This window comes from Salmo salar, chromosome 01, assembly GCF_965601325.2.
Source record: "Salmo salar chromosome 01, fSalSal1, whole genome shotgun sequence".
Lineage (NCBI taxonomy): Eukaryota > Metazoa > Chordata > Actinopteri > Salmoniformes > Salmonidae > Salmo > Salmo salar.
Genome location: NC_138291.1, coordinates 106,803,680 through 106,826,040, shown reverse-complemented (window position 1 = coordinate 106,826,040; position 22,361 = coordinate 106,803,680). Strand labels below are relative to the sequence as shown.

Sequence of the window (22,361 nt, the reverse complement as noted above, 5' to 3'; positions counted from 1 at the left end):
CCTGGAGACCAACACTACTGTTATAATCATCTACCTGACAGCCTGGAGACCAGGACCAACACTACTGTTATAATCATCTACCTGACAGCCTGGAGACCAACACTACTGTTATAATCATCTACCTGACAGCCTGGAGACCAACACTACTGTTATAATCATCTACCTGACAGTCTGGAGACCAGGACCAACACTACTGTTATAATCATCTACCTGACAGTCTGGAGACCAGGACCAACACTACTGTTATAATCATCTACCTGACAGCCTGGAGACCAGGACCAACACTACTGTTATAATCATCTACCTGACAGTCTGGAGACCAGGACCAACACTACTGTTATAATCATCTACCTGACAGCCTGGAGACCAACACTACTGTTATAATCATCTACCTGACAGCCTGGAGACCAGGACCAACACTACTGTTATAATCATCTACCTGACAGTCTGGAGACCAGGACCAACACTACTGTTATAATCATCTACCTGACAGCCTGGAGACCAGGACCAACACTACTGTTATAATCATCTACCTGACAGCCTGGAAACCAGGACCAACACTAATGTTATAATCATCTACCTGACAGTCTGGAGACCAACAGTACTGTTATAATCATCTACCTGACAGCCTGGAGACCAACACTACTGTTATAATCATCTACCTGACAGTCTGGAGACCAGGACCAACACTACTGTTATAATCATCTACCTGACAGCCTGGAGACCAGGACCAACACTACTGTTATAATCATCTACCTGACAGTCTGGAGACCAGGACCAACACTACTGTTAGAATCATCTACCTGACAGTCTGGAGAACCGGACCAACACTACTGTTATAATCATCTACCTGACAGTCTGGAGACCAACACTACTGTTATAATCATCTACCTGACAGTCTGGAGACCAGGACCAACACTACTGTTATAATCATCTACCTGACAGCCTGGAGACCAACACTACTGTTATAATCATCTACCTGACAGCCTGGAGACCAACACTACTGTTATAATCATCTACTTGACAGTCTGGAGACCAACACTACTGTTATAATCATCTACCTGACAGTCTGGAGACCAGGACCAACACTACTGTTATAATCATCTACCTGACAGCCTGGAGACCAGGACCAACACTACTGTTATAATAATCTACCTGACAGCCTGGAGACCAGGACCAACACTACTGTTATAATCATCTACCTGACAGCCTGGAGACCAGGACCAACACTACTGTTATAATCATCTACCTGACAGCCTGGAGACCAGGACCAACACTACTGTTATAATCATCTACCTGACAGCCTGGAGACCAGGACCAACACTACTGTTATAATCATCTACCTGACAGCCTGGAGACCAGGACCAACACTACTGTTATAATCATCTACCTGACAGCCTGGAGACCAGGACCAACACAACTGTTATAATCATCTACCTGACAGCCTGGAGACCAGGACCAACACTACTGTTATAATCATCTACCTGACAGCCTGGAGACCAGGACCAACACTACTGTTATAATCATCTACCTGACAGCCTGGAGACCAGGACCAACACTACTGTTATAATCATCTACCTGACAGCCTGGAGACCAGGACCAACACTACTGTTATAATCATCTACCTGACAGTCTGGAGACCAGGACCAACACTACTGTTATAATCATCTACCTGACAGCCTGGAGACCAGGACCAACACTACTGTTATAATCATCTACCTGACAGCCTGGAGACCAGGACCAACACTACTGTTATAATCATCTACCTGACAGCCTGGAGACCAGGACCAACACTACTGTTATAATCATCTACCTGACAGCCTGGAGACGAACACTACTGTTATAATCATCTACCTGACAGTCTGGAGACCATGACCAACACTACTGTTATAATCATCTACCTGACAGTCTGGAGACCAGGACCAACACTACTGTTATAATCATCTACCTGACAGCCTGGAGACCAGGACCAACACTACTGTTATAATCATCTACCTGACAGTCTGGAGACCAGGACCAACACTACTGTTATAATCATCTACCTGACAGTCTGGAGACCAGGACCAACACTACTGTTATAATCATCTACCTGACACCCTGGAGACCAGGACCAACACTACTGTTATAATCATCTACCTGACAGCCTGGAGACCAGGACCAACACTACTGTTATAATCATCTACCTGACAGCCTGGAGACCAGGATCAACACTACTGTTAAAATCATCTAACTGACAGTCTGGAGACCAACACTACTGTTATAATCATCTACCTGACAGTCTGGAGACCAACACTACTGTTATAATCATCTACCTGACAGTCTGGAGACCAGGACCAACACTACTGTTATAATCATCTACCTGACAGCCTGGAGACCAACACTACTGTTATAATCATCTACCTGACAGCCTGGAGACCAACACTACTGTTATAATCATCTACCTGACAGTCTGGAGACCAACACTACGGTTATAATCATCTACCTGACAGTCTGGAGACCAGGACCAACACTACTGTTATAATCATCTACCTGACAGCCTGGAGACCAACACTACTGTTATAATCATCTACCTGACAGCCTGGAGACGAACACTACTGTTATAATCATCTACCTGACAGCCTGGTGACCAGGACCAACACTACTGTTATAATCATCTACCTGACAGCCTGGAGACCAGGACCAACACTACTGTTATAATAATCTACCTGACAGCCTGGAGACCAGGACCAACACTACTGTTATAATCATCTACCTGACAGCCTGGAGACCAGGACCAACACTACTGTTATAATCATCTACCTGACAGCCTGGAGACCAGGACCAACACTACTGTTATAATCATCTACCTGACAGCCTGGAGACCAGGACCAACACTACTGTTATAATCATCTACCTGACAGCCTGGAGACCAGGACCAACACTACTGTTATAATCATCTACCTGACAGCCTGGAGACCAGGACCAACACAACTGTTATAATCATCTACCTGACAGCCTGGAGACCAGGACCAACACTACTGTTATAATCATCTACCTGACAGCCTGGAGACCAGGACCAACACTACTGTTATAATCATCTACCTGACAGCCTGGAGACCAGGACCAACACTACTGTTATAATCATCTACCTGACAGCCTGGAGACCAGGACCAACACTACTGTTATAATCATCTACCTGACAGTCTGGAGACCAGGACCAACACTACTGTTATAATCATCTACCTGACAGCCTGGAGACCAACACTACTGTTATAATCATCTACCTGACAGTCTGGAGACCAACACTACGGTTATAATCATCTACCTGACAGTCTGGAGACCAGGACCAACACTACTGTTATAATCATCTACCTGACAGCCTGGAGACCAACACTACTGTTATAATCATCTACCTGACAGCCTGGAGACGAACACTACTGTTATAATCATCTACCTGACAGCCTGGTGACCAGGACCAACACTACTGTTATAATCATCTACCTGACAGCCTGGAGACCAGGACCAACACTACTGTTATAATAATCTACCTGACAGCCTGGAGACCAGGACCAACACTACTGTTATAATCATCTACCTGACAGCCTGGAGACCAGGACCAACACTACTGTTATAATCATCTACCTGACAGCCTGGAGACCAGGACCAACACTACTGTTATAATCATCTACCTGACAGCCTGGAGACCAGGACCAACACTACTGTTATAATCATCTACCTGACAGCCTGGAGACCAGGACCAACACTACTGTTATAATCATCTACCTGACAGCCTGGAGACCAGGACCAACACAACTGTTATAATCATCTACCTGACAGCCTGGAGACCAGGACCAACACTACTGTTATAATCATCTACCTGACAGCCTGGAGACCAGGACCAACACTACTGTTATAATCATCTACCTGACAGCCTGGAGACCAGGACCAACACTACTGTTATAATCATCTACCTGACAGCCTGGAGACCAGGACCAACACTACTGTTATAATCATCTACCTGACAGTCTGGAGACCAGGACCAACACTACTGTTATAATCATCTACCTGACAGCCTGGAGACCAGGACCAACACTACTGTTATAATCATCTACCTGACAGCCTGGAGACCAGGACCAACACTACTGTTATAATCATCTACCTGACAGCCTGGAGACCAGGACCAACACTACTGTTATAATCATCTACCTGACAGCCTGGAGACGAACACTACTGTTATAATCATCTACCTGACAGTCTGGAGACCATGACCAACACTACTGTTATAATCATCTACCTGACAGTCTGGAGACCAGGACCAACACTACTGTTATAATCATCTACCTGACAGCCTGGAGACCAGGACCAACACTACTGTTATAATCATCTACCTGACAGTCTGGAGACCAGGACCAACACTACTGTTATAATCATCTACCTGACAGTCTGGAGACCAGGACCAACACTACTGTTATAATCATCTACCTGACAGCCTGGAGACCAGGACCAACACTACTGTTATAATCATCTACCTGACAGCCTGGAGACCAGGACCAACACTACTGTTATAATCATCTACCTGACAGCCTGGAGACCAGGACCAACACTACTGTTATAATCATCTACCTGACAGCCTGGAGACCAACACTACTGTTATAATCATCTACCTGACAGCCTGGAGACCAGGATCAACACTACTGTTAAAATCATCTAACTGACAGTCTGGAGACCAACACTACTGTTATAATCATCTACCTGACAGTCTGGAGACCAACACTACTGTTATAATCATCTACCTGACAGTCTGGAGACCAGGACCAACACTACTGTTATAATCATCTACCTGACAGCCTGGAGACCAACACTACTGTTATAATCATCTACCTGACAGCCTGGAGACCAACACTACTGTTATAATCATCTACCTGACAGTCTGGAGACCAACACTACGGTTATAATCATCTACCTGACAGTCTGGAGACCAGGACCAACACTACTGTTATAATCATCTACCTGACAGCCTGGAGACCAACACTACTGTTATAATCATCTACCTGACAGCCTGGAGACGAACACTACTGTTATAATCATCTACCTGACAGCCTGGTGACCAGGACCAACACTACTGTTATAATCATCTACCTGACAGCCTGGAGACCAGGACCAACACTACTGTTATAATAATCTACCTGACAGCCTGGAGACCAGGACCAACACTACTGTTATAATCATCTACCTGACAGCCTGGAGACCAGGACCAACACTACTGTTATAATCATCTACCTGACAGCCTGGAGACCAGGACCAACACTACTGTTATAATCATCTACCTGACAGCCTGGAGACCAGGACCAACACTACTGTTATAATCATCTACCTGACAGCCTGGAGACCAGGACCAACACTACTGTTATAATCATCTACCTGACAGCCTGGAGACCAGGACCAACACAACTGTTATAATCATCTACCTGACAGCCTGGAGACCAGGACCAACACTACTGTTATAATCATCTACCTGACAGCCTGGAGACCAGGACCAACACTACTGTTATAATCATCTACCTGACAGCCTGGAGACCAGGACCAACACTACTGTTATAATCATCTACCTGACAGCCTGGAGACCAGGACCAACACTACTGTTATAATCATCTACCTGACAGTCTGGAGACCAGGACCAACACTACTGTTATAATCATCTACCTGACAGCCTGGAGACCAGGACCAACACTACTGTTATAATCATCTACCTGACAGCCTGGAGACCAGGACCAACACTACTGTTATAATCATCTACCTGACAGCCTGGAGACCAGGACCAACACTACTGTTATAATCATCTACCTGACAGCCTGGAGACGAACACTACTGTTATAATCATCTACCTGACAGTCTGGAGACCATGACCAACACTACTGTTATAATCATCTACCTGACAGTCTGGAGACCAGGACCAACACTACTGTTATAATCATCTACCTGACAGCCTGGAGACCAGGACCAACACTACTGTTATAATCATCTACCTGACAGTCTGGAGACCAGGACCAACACTACTGTTATAATCATCTACCTGACAGTCTGGAGACCAGGACCAACACTACTGTTATAATCATCTACCTGACACCCTGGAGACCAGGACCAACACTACTGTTATAATCATCTACCTGACAGCCTGGAGACCAGGACCAACACTACTGTTATAATCATCTACCTGACAGCCTGGAGACCAGGATCAACACTACTGTTATAATCATCTAACTGACAGTCTGGAGACCAACACTACTGTTATAATCATCTACCTGACAGTCTGGAGACCAGGACCAACACTACTGTTATAATCATCTACCTGACAGTCTGGAGACCAGGACCAACACTACTGTTATAATCATCTACCTGACAGCCTGGAGACCAGGACCAACACTACTGTTATAATCATCTACCTGACAGCCTGGAGACCAGGACCAACACTACTGTTATAATCATCTACCTGACAGCCTGGAGACCAGGACCAACACTACTGTTATAATCATCTACCTGACAGCCTGGAGACCAACACTACTGTTATAATCATCTACCGGACAGTCTGGAGGCCAGGACCAACACTACTGTTATAATCATCTACCTGACAGCCTGGAGACCAACACTACTGTTATAATCATCTACCTGACAGCCTGGAGACCAGGACCAACACTACTGTTATAATCATCTACCTGACAGCCTGGAGACCAACACTACTGTTATAATCATCTACCTGACAGTCTGGAGACCAGGACCAACACTACTGTTATAATCATCTACCTGACAGCCTGGAGACCAGGACCAACACTACTGTTATAATCATCTACCTGACAGTCTGGAGACCAGGACCAACACTACTGTTATAATCATCTACCTGACAGCCTGGAGACCAGGACCAACACTACTGTTATAATCATCTACCTGACAGCCTGGAGACCAGGACCAACACTACTGTTATAATCATCTACCTGACAGCCTGGAGACCAGGACCAACACTACTGTTATAATCATCTACCTGACAGCCTGGAGACCAGGACCAACACTACTGTTATAATCATCTACCTGACAGCCTGGAGACCAGGACCAACACTACTGTTATAATCATCTACCTGACAGCCTGGAGACCAGGACCAACACTACTGTTATAATCATCTACCTGACAGCCTGGAGACCAGGACCAACACTACTGTTATAATCATCTACCTGACAGCCTGGAGACCAGGACCAACACTACTGTTATAATCATCTACCTGACAGCCTGGAGACCAGGACCAACACTACTGTTATAATCATCTACCTGACAGCCTGGAGACCAGGACCAACACTACTGTTATAATCATCTACCTGACAGCCTGGAGACGAACACTACTGTTATAATCATCTACCTGACAGCCTGGAGACCAGGTCCAACACTACTGTTATAATCATCTACCTGACAGCCTGGAGACCAGGACCAACACAACTGTTATAATCATCTACCTGACAGCCTGGTGACCAGGACCAACACTACTGTTATAATCATCTACCTGACAGCCTGGAGACCAGGACCAACACTACTGTTATAATCATCTACCTGACAGCCTGGAGACCAGGACCAACACTACTGTTATAATCATCTACCTGACAGTCTGGAGACCAGGACCAACACTACTGTTATAATCATCTACCTGACAGTCTGGAGACCAGGACCAACACTACTGTTATAATCATCTACCTGACAGTCTGGAGACCAGGACCAACACTACTGTTATAATCATCTACCTGACAGTCTGGAGACCAGGACCAACACTACTGTTATAATCATCTACCTGACAGCCTGGAGACGAACACTACTGTTATAATCATCTACCTGACAGTCTGGAGACCAGGACCAACACTACTGTTATAATCATCTACCTGACAGCCTGGAGACCAGGACCAACACTACTGTTATAATCATCTACCTGACAGCCTGGAGACCAGGACCAACACTACTGTTATAATCATCTACCTGACAGCCTGGAGACGAGGACCAACACTACTGTTATAATCATCTACCTGACAGCCTGGAGACGAACACTACTGTTATAATCATCTACCTGACAGTCTGGAGACCAACACTACTGTTATAATCATCTACCTGACAGTCTGGAGACCAGGACCAACACTACTGTTATAATCATCTACCTGACAGCCTGGAGACCAACACTAGTGTTATAATCATCTACCTGACAGTCTGGAGACCAGGATCAACACTACTGTTATAATCATCTACCTGACAGTCTGGAGACCAACACTACTGTTATATTCATCAACCTGACAGCCTGGAGACCAACACTACTGCTATAATCATCTACCTGACAGCCTGGAGACCAGAACCAACACTACTGTTATAATCATCTACCTGACAGCCTGGTGACCAGGACCAACACTACTGTTATAATCATCTACCTGACAGTCTGGAGACCAACACTACTGTTATAATCATCTACCTGACAGTCTGGAGACCAACACTACTGTTATAATCATCTACCTGACAGTCTGGAGACCAACACTACTGTTATAATCATCTACCTGACAGCTTGAGACCAACACTACTGTTATAATCATCTACCTGACAGCCTGGAGACCAACACTACTGTTATAATCATCTACCTGACAGTCTGGAGACCAACACCAACACTACTGTTATAATCATCTACCTGACAGTCTGGAGACCAACACTACTGTTATAATCATCTACCTGACAGTCTGGAGACCAACACTACTGTTATAATCATCTACCTGACAGTCTGGAGACCAACACTACTGTTATAATCATCTACCTGACAGCTTGAGACCAACACTACTGTTATAATCATCTACCTGACAGCCTGGAGACCAACACTATTGTTATAATCATCTACCTGACAGCCTGGAGACCAACACTACTGTTATAATCATCTACCTGACAGCCTGGAGACCAACACTATTGTTATAATCATCTACCTGACAGCCTGGAGACCAACACTACTGTTATAATCATCTACCTGACAGCCTGGAGACCAGGACCAACACTACTGTTATAATCATCTACCTGACAGCCTGGAGACCAGGACCAACACTACTGTTATAATCATCTACCTGACAGCCTGGAGACCAGGACCAACACTACTGTTATAATCATCTACCTGACAGCCTGGAGACCAGGACCAACACTACTGTTATAATCATCTACCTGACAGCCTGGAGACCAGGACCAACACTACTGTTATAATCATCTACCTGACAGCCTGGAGACCAGGACCAACACTACTGTTATAATCATCTACCTGACAGCCTGGAGACCAGGACCAACACTACTGTTATAATCATCTACCTGACAGCCTGGAGACCAACACTACTGTTATAATCATCTACCTGACAGCCTGGAGACCAGGACCAACACTACTGTTATAATCATCTACCTGACAGCCTGGAGACCAGGACCAACACTACTGTTATAATCATCTACCTGACAGCCTGGAGACCAGGACCAACACTACTGTTATAATCATCTACCTGACAGCCTGGAGACCAACACTACTGTTATAATCATCTACCGGACAGTCTGGAGGCCAGGACCAACACTACTGTTATAATCATCTACCTGACAGCCTGGAGACCAACACTACTGTTATAATCATCTACCTGACAGCCTGGAGACCAGGACCAACACTACTGTTATAATCATCTACCTGACAGCCTGGAGACCAACACTACTGTTATAATCATCTACCTGACAGTCTGGAGACCAGGACCAACACTACTGTTATAATCATCTACCTGACAGCCTGGAGACCAGGACCAACACTACTGTTATAATCATCTACCTGACAGCCTGGTGACCAGGACCAACACTACTGTTATAATCATCTACCTGACAGCCTGGAGACCAGGACCAACACTACTGTTATAATCATCTACCTGACAGCCTGGAGACCAGGACCAACACTACTGTTATAATCATCTACCTGACAGCCTGGAGACCAGGACCAACACTACTGTTATAATCATCTACCTGACAGTCTGGAGACCAGGACCAACACTACTGTTATAATCATCTACCTGACAGCCTGGAGACCAGGACCAACACTACTGTTATAATCATCTACCTGACAGCCTGGAGACGAACACTACTGTTATAATCATCTACCTGACAGTCTGGAGACCATGACCAACACTACTGTTATAATCATCTACCTGACAGTCTGGAGACCAGGACCAACACTACTGTTATAATCATCTACCTGACAGCCTGGAGACCAGGACCAACACTACTGTTATAATCATCTACCTGACAGTCTGGAGACCAGGACCAACACTACTGTTATAATCATCTACCTGACAGTCTGGAGACCAGGACCAACACTACTGTTATAATCATCTACCTGACACCCTGGAGACCAGGACCAACACTACTGTTATAATCATCTACCTGACAGCCTGGAGACCAGGACCAACACTACTGTTATAATCATCTACCTGACAGCCTGGAGACCAGGATCAACACTACTGTTATAATCATCTAACTGACAGTCTGGAGACCAACACTACTGTTATAATCATCTACCTGACAGTCTGGAGACCAGGACCAACACTACTGTTATAATCATCTACCTGACAGTCTGGAGACCAGGACCAACACTACTGTTATAATCATCTACCTGACAGCCTGGAGACCAGGACCAACACTACTGTTATAATCATCTACCTGACAGCCTGGAGACCAGGACCAACACTACTGTTATAATCATCTACCTGACAGCCTGGAGACCAGGACCAACACTACTGTTATAATCATCTACCTGACAGCCTGGAGACCAACACTACTGTTATAATCATCTACCGGACAGTCTGGAGGCCAGGACCAACACTACTGTTATAATCATCTACCTGACAGCCTGGAGACCAACACTACTGTTATAATCATCTACCTGACAGCCTGGAGACCAGGACCAACACTACTGTTATAATCATCTACCTGACAGCCTGGAGACCAACACTACTGTTATAATCATCTACCTGACAGTCTGGAGACCAGGACCAACACTACTGTTATAATCATCTACCTGACAGCCTGGAGACCAGGACCAACACTACTGTTATAATCATCTACCTGACAGCCTGGTGACCAGGACCAACACTACTGTTATAATCATCTACCTGACAGCCTGGAGACCAGGACCAACACTACTGTTATAATCATCTACCTGACAGCCTGGAGACCAGGACCAACACTACTGTTATAATCATCTACCTGACAGCCTGGAGACCAGGACCAACACTACTGTTATAATCATCTACCTGACAGTCTGGAGACCAGGACCAACACTACTGTTATAATCATCTACCTGACAGCCTGGAGACCAGGACCAACACTACTGTTATAATCATCTACCTGACAGCCTGGAGACCAGGACCAACACTACTGTTATAATCATCTACCTGACAGCCTGGAGACCAGGACCAACACTACTGTTATAATCATCTACCTGACAGCCTGGAGACCAGGACCAACACTACTGTTATAATCATCTACCTGACAGCCTGGAGACCAGGACCAACACTACTGTTATAATCATCTACCTGACAGCCTGGAGACCAGGACCAACACTACTGTTATAATCATCTACCTGACAGCCTGGAGACCAGGACCAACACTACTGTTATAATCATCTACCTGACAGCCTGGAGACCAGGACCAACACTACTGTTATAATCATCTACCTGACAGCCTGGAGACCAGGACCAACACTACTGTTATAATCATCTACCTGACAGCCTGGAGACCAGGACCAACACTACTGTTATAATCATCTACCTGACAGCCTGGAGACGAACACTACTGTTATAATCATCTACCTGACAGCCTGGAGACCAGGTCCAACACTACTGTTATAATCATCTACCTGACAGCCTGGAGACCAGGACCAACACAACTGTTATAATCATCTACCTGACAGCCTGGTGACCAGGACCAACACTACTGTTATAATCATCTACCTGACAGCCTGGAGACCAGGACCAACACTACTGTTATAATCATCTACCTGACAGCCTGGAGACCAGGACCAACACTACTGTTATAATCATCTACCTGACAGCCTGGAGACCAACACTACTGTTATAATCATCTACCGGACAGTCTGGAGGCCAGGACCAACACTACTGTTATAATCATCTACCTGACAGCCTGGAGACCAACACTACTGTTATAATCATCTACCTGACAGCCTGGAGACCAGGACCAACACTACTGTTATAATCATCTACCTGACAGCCTGGAGACCAACACTACTGTTATAATCATCTACCTGACAGTCTGGAGACCAGGACCAACACTACTGTTATAATCATCTACCTGACAGCCTGGAGACCAGGACCAACACTACTGTTATAATCATCTACCTGACAGCCTGGAGACCAGGACCAACACTACTGTTATAATCATCTACCTGACAGCCTGGAGACCAGGACCAACACTACTGTTATAATCATCTACCTGACAGCCTGGAGACCAGGACCAACACTACTGTTATAATCATCTACCTGACAGCCTGGAGACCAGGACCAACACTACTGTTATAATCATCTACCTGACAGCCTGGAGACGAACACTACTGTTATAATCATCTACCTGACAGCCTGGAGACCAGGTCCAACACTACTGTTATAATCATCTACCTGACAGCCTGGAGACCAGGACCAACACAACTGTTATAATCATCTACCTGACAGCCTGGTGACCAGGACCAACACTACTGTTATAATCATCTACCTGACAGCCTGGAGACCAGGACCAACACTACTGTTATAATCATCTACCTGACAGCCTGGAGACCAGGACCAACACTACTGTTATAATCATCTACCTGACAGCCTGGAGACCAACACTACTGTTATAATCATCTACCGGACAGTCTGGAGGCCAGGACCAACACTACTGTTATAATCATCTACCTGACAGCCTGGAGACCAACACTACTGTTATAATCATCTACCTGACAGCCTGGAGACCAGGACCAACACTACTGTTATAATCATCTACCTGACAGCCTGGAGACCAACACTACTGTTATAATCATCTACCTGACAGTCTGGAGACCAGGACCAACACTACTGTTATAATCATCTACCTGACAGCCTGGAGACCAGGACCAACACTACTGTTATAATCATCTACCTGACAGCCTGGAGACCAGGACCAACACTACTGTTATAATCATCTACCTGACAGCCTGGAGACCAGGACCAACACTACTGTTATAATCATCTACCTGACAGCCTGGAGACCAGGACCAACACTACTGTTATAATCATCTACCTGACAGCCTGGAGACCAGGACCAACACTACTGTTATAATCATCTACCTGACAGTCTGGAGACCAGGACCAACACTACTGTTATAATCATCTACCTGACAGCCTGGAGACCAGGACCAACACTACTGTTATAATCATCTACCTGACAGCCTGGAGACCAGGACCAACACTACTGTTATAATCATCTACCTGACAGCCTGGAGACCAGGACCAACACTACTGTTATAATCATCTACCTGACAGCCTGGAGACCAGGACCAACACTACTGTTATAATCATCTACCTGACAGCCTGGAGACCAGGACCAACACTACTGTTATAATCATCTACCTGACAGCCTGGAGACCAGGACCAACACTACTGTTATAATCATCTACCTGACAGCCTGGAGACCAGGACCAACACTACTGTTATAATCATCTACCTGACAGCCTGGAGACCAGGACCAACACTACTGTTATAATCATCTACCTGACAGCCTGGAGACCAGGACCAACACTACTGTTATAATCATCTACCTGACAGCCTGGAGACGAACACTACTGTTATAATCATCTACCTGACAGCCTGGAGACCAGGTCCAACACTACTGTTATAATCATCTACCTGACAGCCTGGAGACCAGGACCAACACAACTGTTATAATCATCTACCTGACAGCCTGGTGACCAGGACCAACACTACTGTTATAATCATCTACCTGACAGCCTGGAGACCAGGACCAACACTACTGTTATAATCATCTACCTGACAGCCTGGAGACCAGGACCAACACTACTGTTATAATCATCTACCTGACAGTCTGGAGACCAGGACCAACACTACTGTTATAATCATCTACCTGACAGTCTGGAGACCAGGACCAACACTACTGTTATAATCATCTACCTGACAGTCTGGAGACCAGGACCAACACTACTGTTATAATCATCTACCTGACAGTCTGGAGACCAGGACCAACACTACTGTTATAATCATCTACCTGACAGCCTGGAGACGAACACTACTGTTATAATCATCTACCTGACAGTCTGGAGACCAACACTACTGTTATAATCATCTACCTGACAGTCTGGAGACCAGGACCAACACTACTGTTATAATCATCTACCTGACAGCCTGGAGACCAACACTAGTGTTATAATCATCTACCTGACAGTCTGGAGACCAGGATCAACACTACTGTTATAATCATCTACCTGACAGTCTGGAGACCAACACTACTGTTATATTCATCAACCTGACAGCCTGGAGACCAACACTACTGCTATAATCATCTACCTGACAGCCTGGAGACCAGAACCAACACTACTGTTATAATCATCTACCTGACAGCCTGGTGACCAGGACCAACACTACTGTTATAATCATCTACCTGACAGCCTGGAGACCAGGACCAACACTACTGTTATAATCATCTACCTGACAGCCTGGAGACCAGGACCAACACTACTGTTATAATCATCTACCTGACAGTCTGGAGACCAACACTACTGTTATAATCATCTACCTGACAGTCTGGAGACCAACACTACTGTTATAATCATCTACCTGACAGTCTGGAGACCAACACTACTGTTATAATCATCTACCTGACAGCTTGAGACCAACACTACTGTTATAATCATCTACCTGACAGCCTGGAGACCAACACTACTGTTATAATCATCTACCTGACAGTCTGGAGACCAACACCAACACTACTGTTATAATCATCTACCTGACAGTCTGGAGACCAACACTACTGTTATAATCATCTACCTGACAGTCTGGAGACCAACACTACTGTTATAATCATCTACCTGACAGTCTGGAGACCAACACTACTGTTATAATCATCTACCTGACAGCTTGAGACCAACACTACTGTTATAATCATCTACCTGACAGCCTGGAGACCAACACTATTGTTATAATCATCTACCTGACAGCCTGGAGACCAACACTACTGTTATTATCATCTACCTGACAGCCTGGAGACCAACACTATTGTTATAATCATCTACCTGACAGCCTGGAGACCAACACTACTGTTATAATCATCTACCTGACAGCCTGGAGACCAGGACCAACACTACTGTTATAATCATCTACCTGACAGCCTGGAGACCAGGACCAACACTACTGTTATAATCATCTACCTGACAGCCTGGAGACCAGGACCAACACTACTGTTATAATCATCTACCTGACAGCCTGGAGACCAGGACCAACACTACTGTTATAATCATCTACCTGACAGCCTGGAGACCAGGACCAACACTACTGTTATAATCATCTAACTGACAGCCTGGAGACCAGGACCAACACTACTGTTATAATCATCTACCTGACAGCCTGGAGACCAGGACCAACACTACTGTTATAATCATCTACCTGACAGCCTGGAGACCAGGACCAACACTACTGTTATAATCATCTACCTGACAGCCTGGAGACCAGGACCAACACTACTGTTATAATCATCTACCTGACAGCCTGGAGACCAACACTACTGTTAAAATCATCTACCTGACAGCCTGGAGACCAGGACCAACACTACTGTTATAATCATCTACCTGACAGCCTGGAGACCAGGACCAACACTACTGTTATAATCATCTACCTGACAGCCTGGAGACCAGGACCAACACTACTGTTATAATCATCTACCTGACAGCCTGGAGACCAACACTACTGTTATAATCATCTACCGGACAGTCTGGAGGCCAGGACCAACACTACTGTTATAATCATCTACCTGACAGCCTGGAGACCAACACTACTGTTATAATCATCTACCTGACAGCCTGGAGACCAGGACCAACACTACTGTTATAATCATCTACCTGACAGCCTGGAGACCAACACTACTGTTATAATCATCTACCTGACAGTCTGGAGACCAGGACCAACACTACTGTTATAATCATCTACCTGACAGCCTGGAGACCAGGACCAACACTACTGTTATAATCATCTACCTGACAGCCTGGTGACCAGGACCAACACTACTGTTATAATCATCTACCTGACAGCCTGGAGACCAGGACCAACACTACTGTTATAATCATCTACCTGACAGCCTGGAGACCAGGACCAACACTACTGTTATAATCATCTACCTGACAGCCTGGAGACCAGGACCAACACTACTGTTATAATCATCTACCTGACAGCCTGGAGACCAGGACCAACACTACTGTTATAATCATCTACCTGACAGTCTGGAGACCAGGACCAACACTACTGTTATAATCATCTACCTGACAGCCTGGAGACCAGGACCAACACTACTGTTATAATCATCTACCTGACAGCCTGGAGACCAGGACCAACACTACTGTTATAATCATCTACCTGACAGCCTGGAGACCAGGACCAACACTACTGTTATAATCATCTACCTGACAGCCTGGAGACCAGGACCAACACTACTGTTATAATCATCTACCTGACAGCCTGGAGACCAGGACCAACACTACTGTTATAATCATCTACCTGACAGCCTGGAGACCAGGACCAACACTACTGTTATAATCATCTACCTGACAGCCTGGAGACCAGGACCAACACTACTGTTATAATCATCTACCTGACAGCCTGGAGACCAGGACCAACACTACTGTTATAATCATCTACCTGACAGCCTGGAGACGAACACTACTGTTATAATCATCTACCTGACAGTCTGGAGACCAGGTCCAACACTACTGTTATAATCATCTACCTGACAGCCTGGAGACCAGGACCAACACAACTGTTATAATCATCTACCTGACAGCCTGGTGACCAGGACCAACACTACTGTTATAATCATCTACCTGACAGCCTGGAGACCAGGACCAACACTACTGTTATAATCATCTACCTGACAGCCTGGAGACCAGGACCAACACTACTGTTATAATCATCTACCTGACAGTCTGGAGACCAGGACCAACACTACTGTTATAATCATCTACCTGACAGTCTGGAGACCAGGACCAACACTACTGTTATAATCATCTACCTGACAGTCTGGAGACCAGGACCAACACTACTGTTATAATCATCTACCTGACAGTCTGGAGACCAGGACCAACACTACTGTTATAATCATCTACCTGACAGTCTGGAGACCAGGACCAACACTACTGTTATAATCATCTACCTGACAGCCTGGAGACGAACACTACTGTTATAATCATCTACCTGACAGTCTGGAGACCAGGACCAACACTACTGTTATAATCATCTACCTGACAGCCTGGAGACCAGGACCAACACTACTGTTATAATCATCTACCTGACAGCCTGGAGACCAACACTACTGTTATAATCATCTACCTGACAGCCTGGAGACCAGGACCAACACTACTGTTATAATCATCTACCTGACAGCCTGGAGACCAGGACCAACACTACTGTTATAATCATCTACCTGACAGCCTGGAGACGAGGACCAACACTACTGTTATAATCATCTACCTGACAGCCTGGAGACGAACACTACTGTTATAATCATCTACCTGACAGTCTGGAGACCAACACTACTGTTATAATCATCTACCTGACAGTCTGGAGACCAGGACCAACACTACTGTTATAATCATCTACCTGACAGCCTGGAGACCAACACTAGTGTTATAATCATCTACCTGACAGTCTGGAGACCAGGATCAACACTACTGTTATAATCATCTACCTGACAGTCTGGAGACCAACACTACTGTTATATTCATCAACCTGACAGCCTGGAGACCAACACTACTGCTATAATCATCTACCTGACAGCCTGGAGACCAGAACCAACACTACTGTTATAATCATCTACCTGACAGCCTGGTGACCAGGACCAACACTACTGTTATAATCATCTACCTGACAGCCTGGAGACCAGGACCAACACTACTGTTATAATCATCTACCTGACAGCCTGGAGACCAGGACCAACACTACTGTTATAATCATCTACCTGACAGTCTGGAGACCAACACTACTGTTATAATCATCTACCTGACAGTCTGGAGACCAACACTACTGTTATAATCATCTACCTGACAGTCTGGAGACCAACACTACTGTTATAATCATCTACCTGACAGCTTGAGACCAACACTACTGTTATAATCATCTACCTGACAGCCTGGAGACCAACACTACTGTTATAATCATCTACCTGACAGTCTGGAGACCAACACCAACACTACTGTTATAATCATCTACCTGACAGTCTGGAGACCAACACTACTGTTATAATCATCTACCTGACAGTCTGGAGACCAACACTACTGTTATAATCATCTACCTGACAGTCTGGAGACCAACACTACTGTTATAATCATCTACCTGACAGCTTGAGACCAACACTACTGTTATAATCATCTACCTGACAGCCTGGAGACCAACACTATTGTTATAATCATCTACCTGACAGCCTGGAGACCAACACTACTGTTATAATCATCTACCTGACAGCCTGGAGACCAACACTATTGTTATAATCATCTACCTGACAGCCTGGAGACCAACACTACTGTTATAATCATCTACCTGACAGCCTGGAGACCAGGACCAACACTACTGTTATAATCATCTACCTGACAGCCTGGAGACCAGGACCAACACTACTGTTATAATCATCTACCTGACAGCCTGGAGACCAGGACCAACACTACTGTTATAATCATCTACCTGACAGTCTGGAGACCAACACTACTGTTATAATCATCTACCTGACAGCCTGGAGACCAGGACCAACACTACTGTTATAATCATCTACCTGACAGCCTGGAGACCAGGACCAACACTACTGTTATAATCATCTACCTGACAGCCTGGAGACCAACACTACTGTTATAATCATCTACCTGACAGCCTGGAGACCAGGACCAACACTACTGTTATAATCATCTACCTGACAGCCTGGAGACCAACACTACTGTTATAATCATCTACCTGACAGCCTGGAGACCAGGACCAACACTACTGTTATAATCATCTACCTGACAGCCTGGAGACCAGGACCAACACTACTGTTATAATCATCTACCTGACAGCCTGGAGACCAACACTACTGTTATAATCATCTACCTGACAGCCTGGAGACCAGGACCAACACTACTGTTATAATCATCTACCTGACAGCCTGGAGACCAGGACCAACACTACTGTTATAATCATCTACCTGACAGCCTGGAGACCAGGACCAACACTACTGTTATAATCATCTACCTGACAGCCTGGAGACCAGGACCAACACTACTGTTATAATCATCTACCTGACAGCCTGGAGACCAACACTACTGTTATAATCATCTACCTGACAGCCTGGAGACCAACACTACTGTTATAATCATCTACCTGACAGTCTGGAGACCAGGACCAACACTACTGTTATAATCATCTACCTGACAGCCTGGAGACCAGGACCAACACTACTGTTATAATCATCTACCTGACAGCCTGGAGACCAGGACCAACACTACTGTTATAATCATCTACCTGACAGCCTGGAGACCAGGACCAACACTACTGTTATAATCATCTACCTGACAGTCTGGAGACCAACACTACTGTTATAATCATCTACCAGACAGCCTGGAGACCAACACTACTGTTATAATCATCTACCTGACAGTCTGGAGACCAGGACCAACACTACTGTTATAATCATCTACCAGACAGCCTGGAGACCAGGACCAACACTACTGTTATAATCATCTACCTGACAGCCTGGAGACCAGGACCAACACTACTGTTATAATCATCTACCTGACAGCCTGGAGACCAGGACCAACACTACTGTTATAATCATCTACCTGACAGCCTGGAGACCAGGACCAACACTACTGTTATAATCATCTACCTGACAGCCTGGAGGTCAGTTAGTATCATCAACATAGAGGAACAGCCATAAGGATCTGAGTTAGTATCATCAACATAGAGGAACAGCCATAAGGATCTGAGTTAGTATCATCAACATAGAGGAACAGCCATAAGTATCTGAGTTAGTATCATCAACATAGAGGAACAGCCATAAGGATCTGAGTTAGTATCATCAACATAGAGGAACAGCCATAAGGATCTGAGTTAGTATCATCAACATAGAGGAACAGCCATAAGGATCTGAGTTAGTATCATCAACATAGAGGAACAGCCATAAGTATCTGAGTTAGTATCATCAACATAGAGGAACAGCCATAAGGATCTGAGTTAGTATCATCAACATAGAGGAACAGCCATAAGGATCTGAGTTAGTATCATTAACATAGAGGAACAGCCATAAGTATCTGAGTTAGTATCATCAACATAGAGGAACAGCCATAAGGATCTGAGTTAGTATCATCAACATAGAGGAACAGCCATAAGGATCTGAGTTAGTATCATCAACATAGAGGAACAGCCATAAGTATCTGAGTTAGTATCATCAACATAGAGGAACAGCCATAAGGATCTGAGTTAGTATCATCAACATAGAGGAACAGCCATAAGGATCTGAGTTAGTATCATCAACATAGATGAACAGCCATAAGGATCTGAGTTAGTAACTAAGTGGTGAAGTGTTATAATGTGGTTGGCTCCTTACCCCAGCACCATGAGCTCTCCATATTTCACTGGCACTTTGGAAGAAGAGGTGGAGGAGGGGGAGATATTTTCCTGCTCTGGAGAGAACATGGGCCCGGCTGGCTGGATGGGTGAGGGTAGGAGGGAGGTCACACTAAAGGGGTGGGGTCAGCTGAGCCTCAGCTCCGCCTCCTCATCCTGCATGTGCCTGTTGGTTGTCGCCGCCGCAACCCTAGAGAGAGAGAGAGAGAGAGAGAGAGAGAGAGAGAGAGAGAGAGAGAGAGAGAGAGAGAGAGAGAGAGAGAGAGAGAGAGAGAGAGAGAGAGAGAGAGAGAGAGAGAGAGAGAGATCAGTCACACGTGGACAACACAGCTCACAACATCAGGAAGTCACCTGATCTCTCAGGTCTCACCTTACACTGAACAGGAAGTCACTGACAGTTACACCACCACACACCCTTTAAGACACACACACAAATAGGGCCCTAGAAAAAACTAAATCTGCGTTGCACCAAGCATGGAATCCAGACATTAAACCTGAATTAAACAATACTCCAAAAATGTATTGGACTAGAACATTCCTTAAAAATTGCCCATGTGACTCACAAGACATGAAGAAAATGCACCAGTGATTAGTATTTTCCTGCATCTTTCTGAAAGGGCTCAGGAATGCGTGTCTGTGTTGTGGTGCTCTTATGTCTAGTCTACACTTAGTGTAGCCGTTAGCGATGATGCTAATGATAACCATCTGCTGGTAGATGGAAAGGCTTTCCCAAAAACTCTCTCAATTTAAAGCTAACTACAAAGCAGCCTATGCCTACCTGGCAGAATGATACCATGATTATTTGCATCAATCCAGTGGCCATTTGCTTAGAAATCTCATGAGAGCTACAGAAACACCGCTAACCAAACAACGGTCTCTGGCTAGTGCCCCCTGCATTAAAGGATAACTACACCCACACGTGTGTGTGTGTGTGTGTGTGTGTGTGTGTGTGTGTGGTCTGGGGTTGAAACGGTTGCTGCTGTGTCTCTGTGTATCCCCTAAGGATAGGTTTATACTCCCACAAGCGGTCACCAAACTCCCCCAAATGCGCTCGGCAGAAAAACAAGGGGTGCTTAAAGTTTCAAAAGGTTTTGCTACTGTTTCCCTTAATGAATACAACCCAGGGCTTTCACAGTGACCTCACTTCCTCAGACAACGGTGCCTTTGTGCAGCCAGGCAGTTTCCCCCCCTAAAAACAACACCAACAATTAGCCTGTGTCCTGTTTGGCACGCAGGTTGAGTCCCGTCCTTCAACAGTTCAATGAAAGGGAAAGGTGTGCTATTCTTCAACCACACTTGAGTGTTCAGAATACACACTGGACTGGCTGTTGATAGAGAAGCTTGTGAGAACTGCGATGATGACGTCACTTAAACTGGGAGTTGAGGTGATTCACAAATGGAACATATCGGGCCAGTTTCCTGGAAACAGATTCACACACACAACCTACTTCATATCTCTCAGCAAAATA

The 22,361-nt window shown here is 45.3% G+C and overlaps 1 protein-coding gene across 2 annotated transcripts in view; it reads right to left on the bottom strand.

Annotated features, from left to right (window-relative positions):
- LOC106569858 (E3 ubiquitin-protein ligase pellino homolog 1) overlaps positions 1–22,361 on the bottom strand; it is a 71,105-nt gene that overhangs the window by 25,098 nt on the left and 23,646 nt on the right. For both annotated transcript variants that reach the window (XM_082978738.1, XM_082978737.1), the window contains one exon: positions 20,873–21,082. In XM_082978738.1, coding sequence (XP_082834864.1) covers positions 20,873–20,961 — 89 coding nt within the window. In that variant the 5' untranslated portion in view covers positions 20,962–21,082. The remainder of the gene's footprint in view (positions 1–20,872; positions 21,083–22,361) is intronic.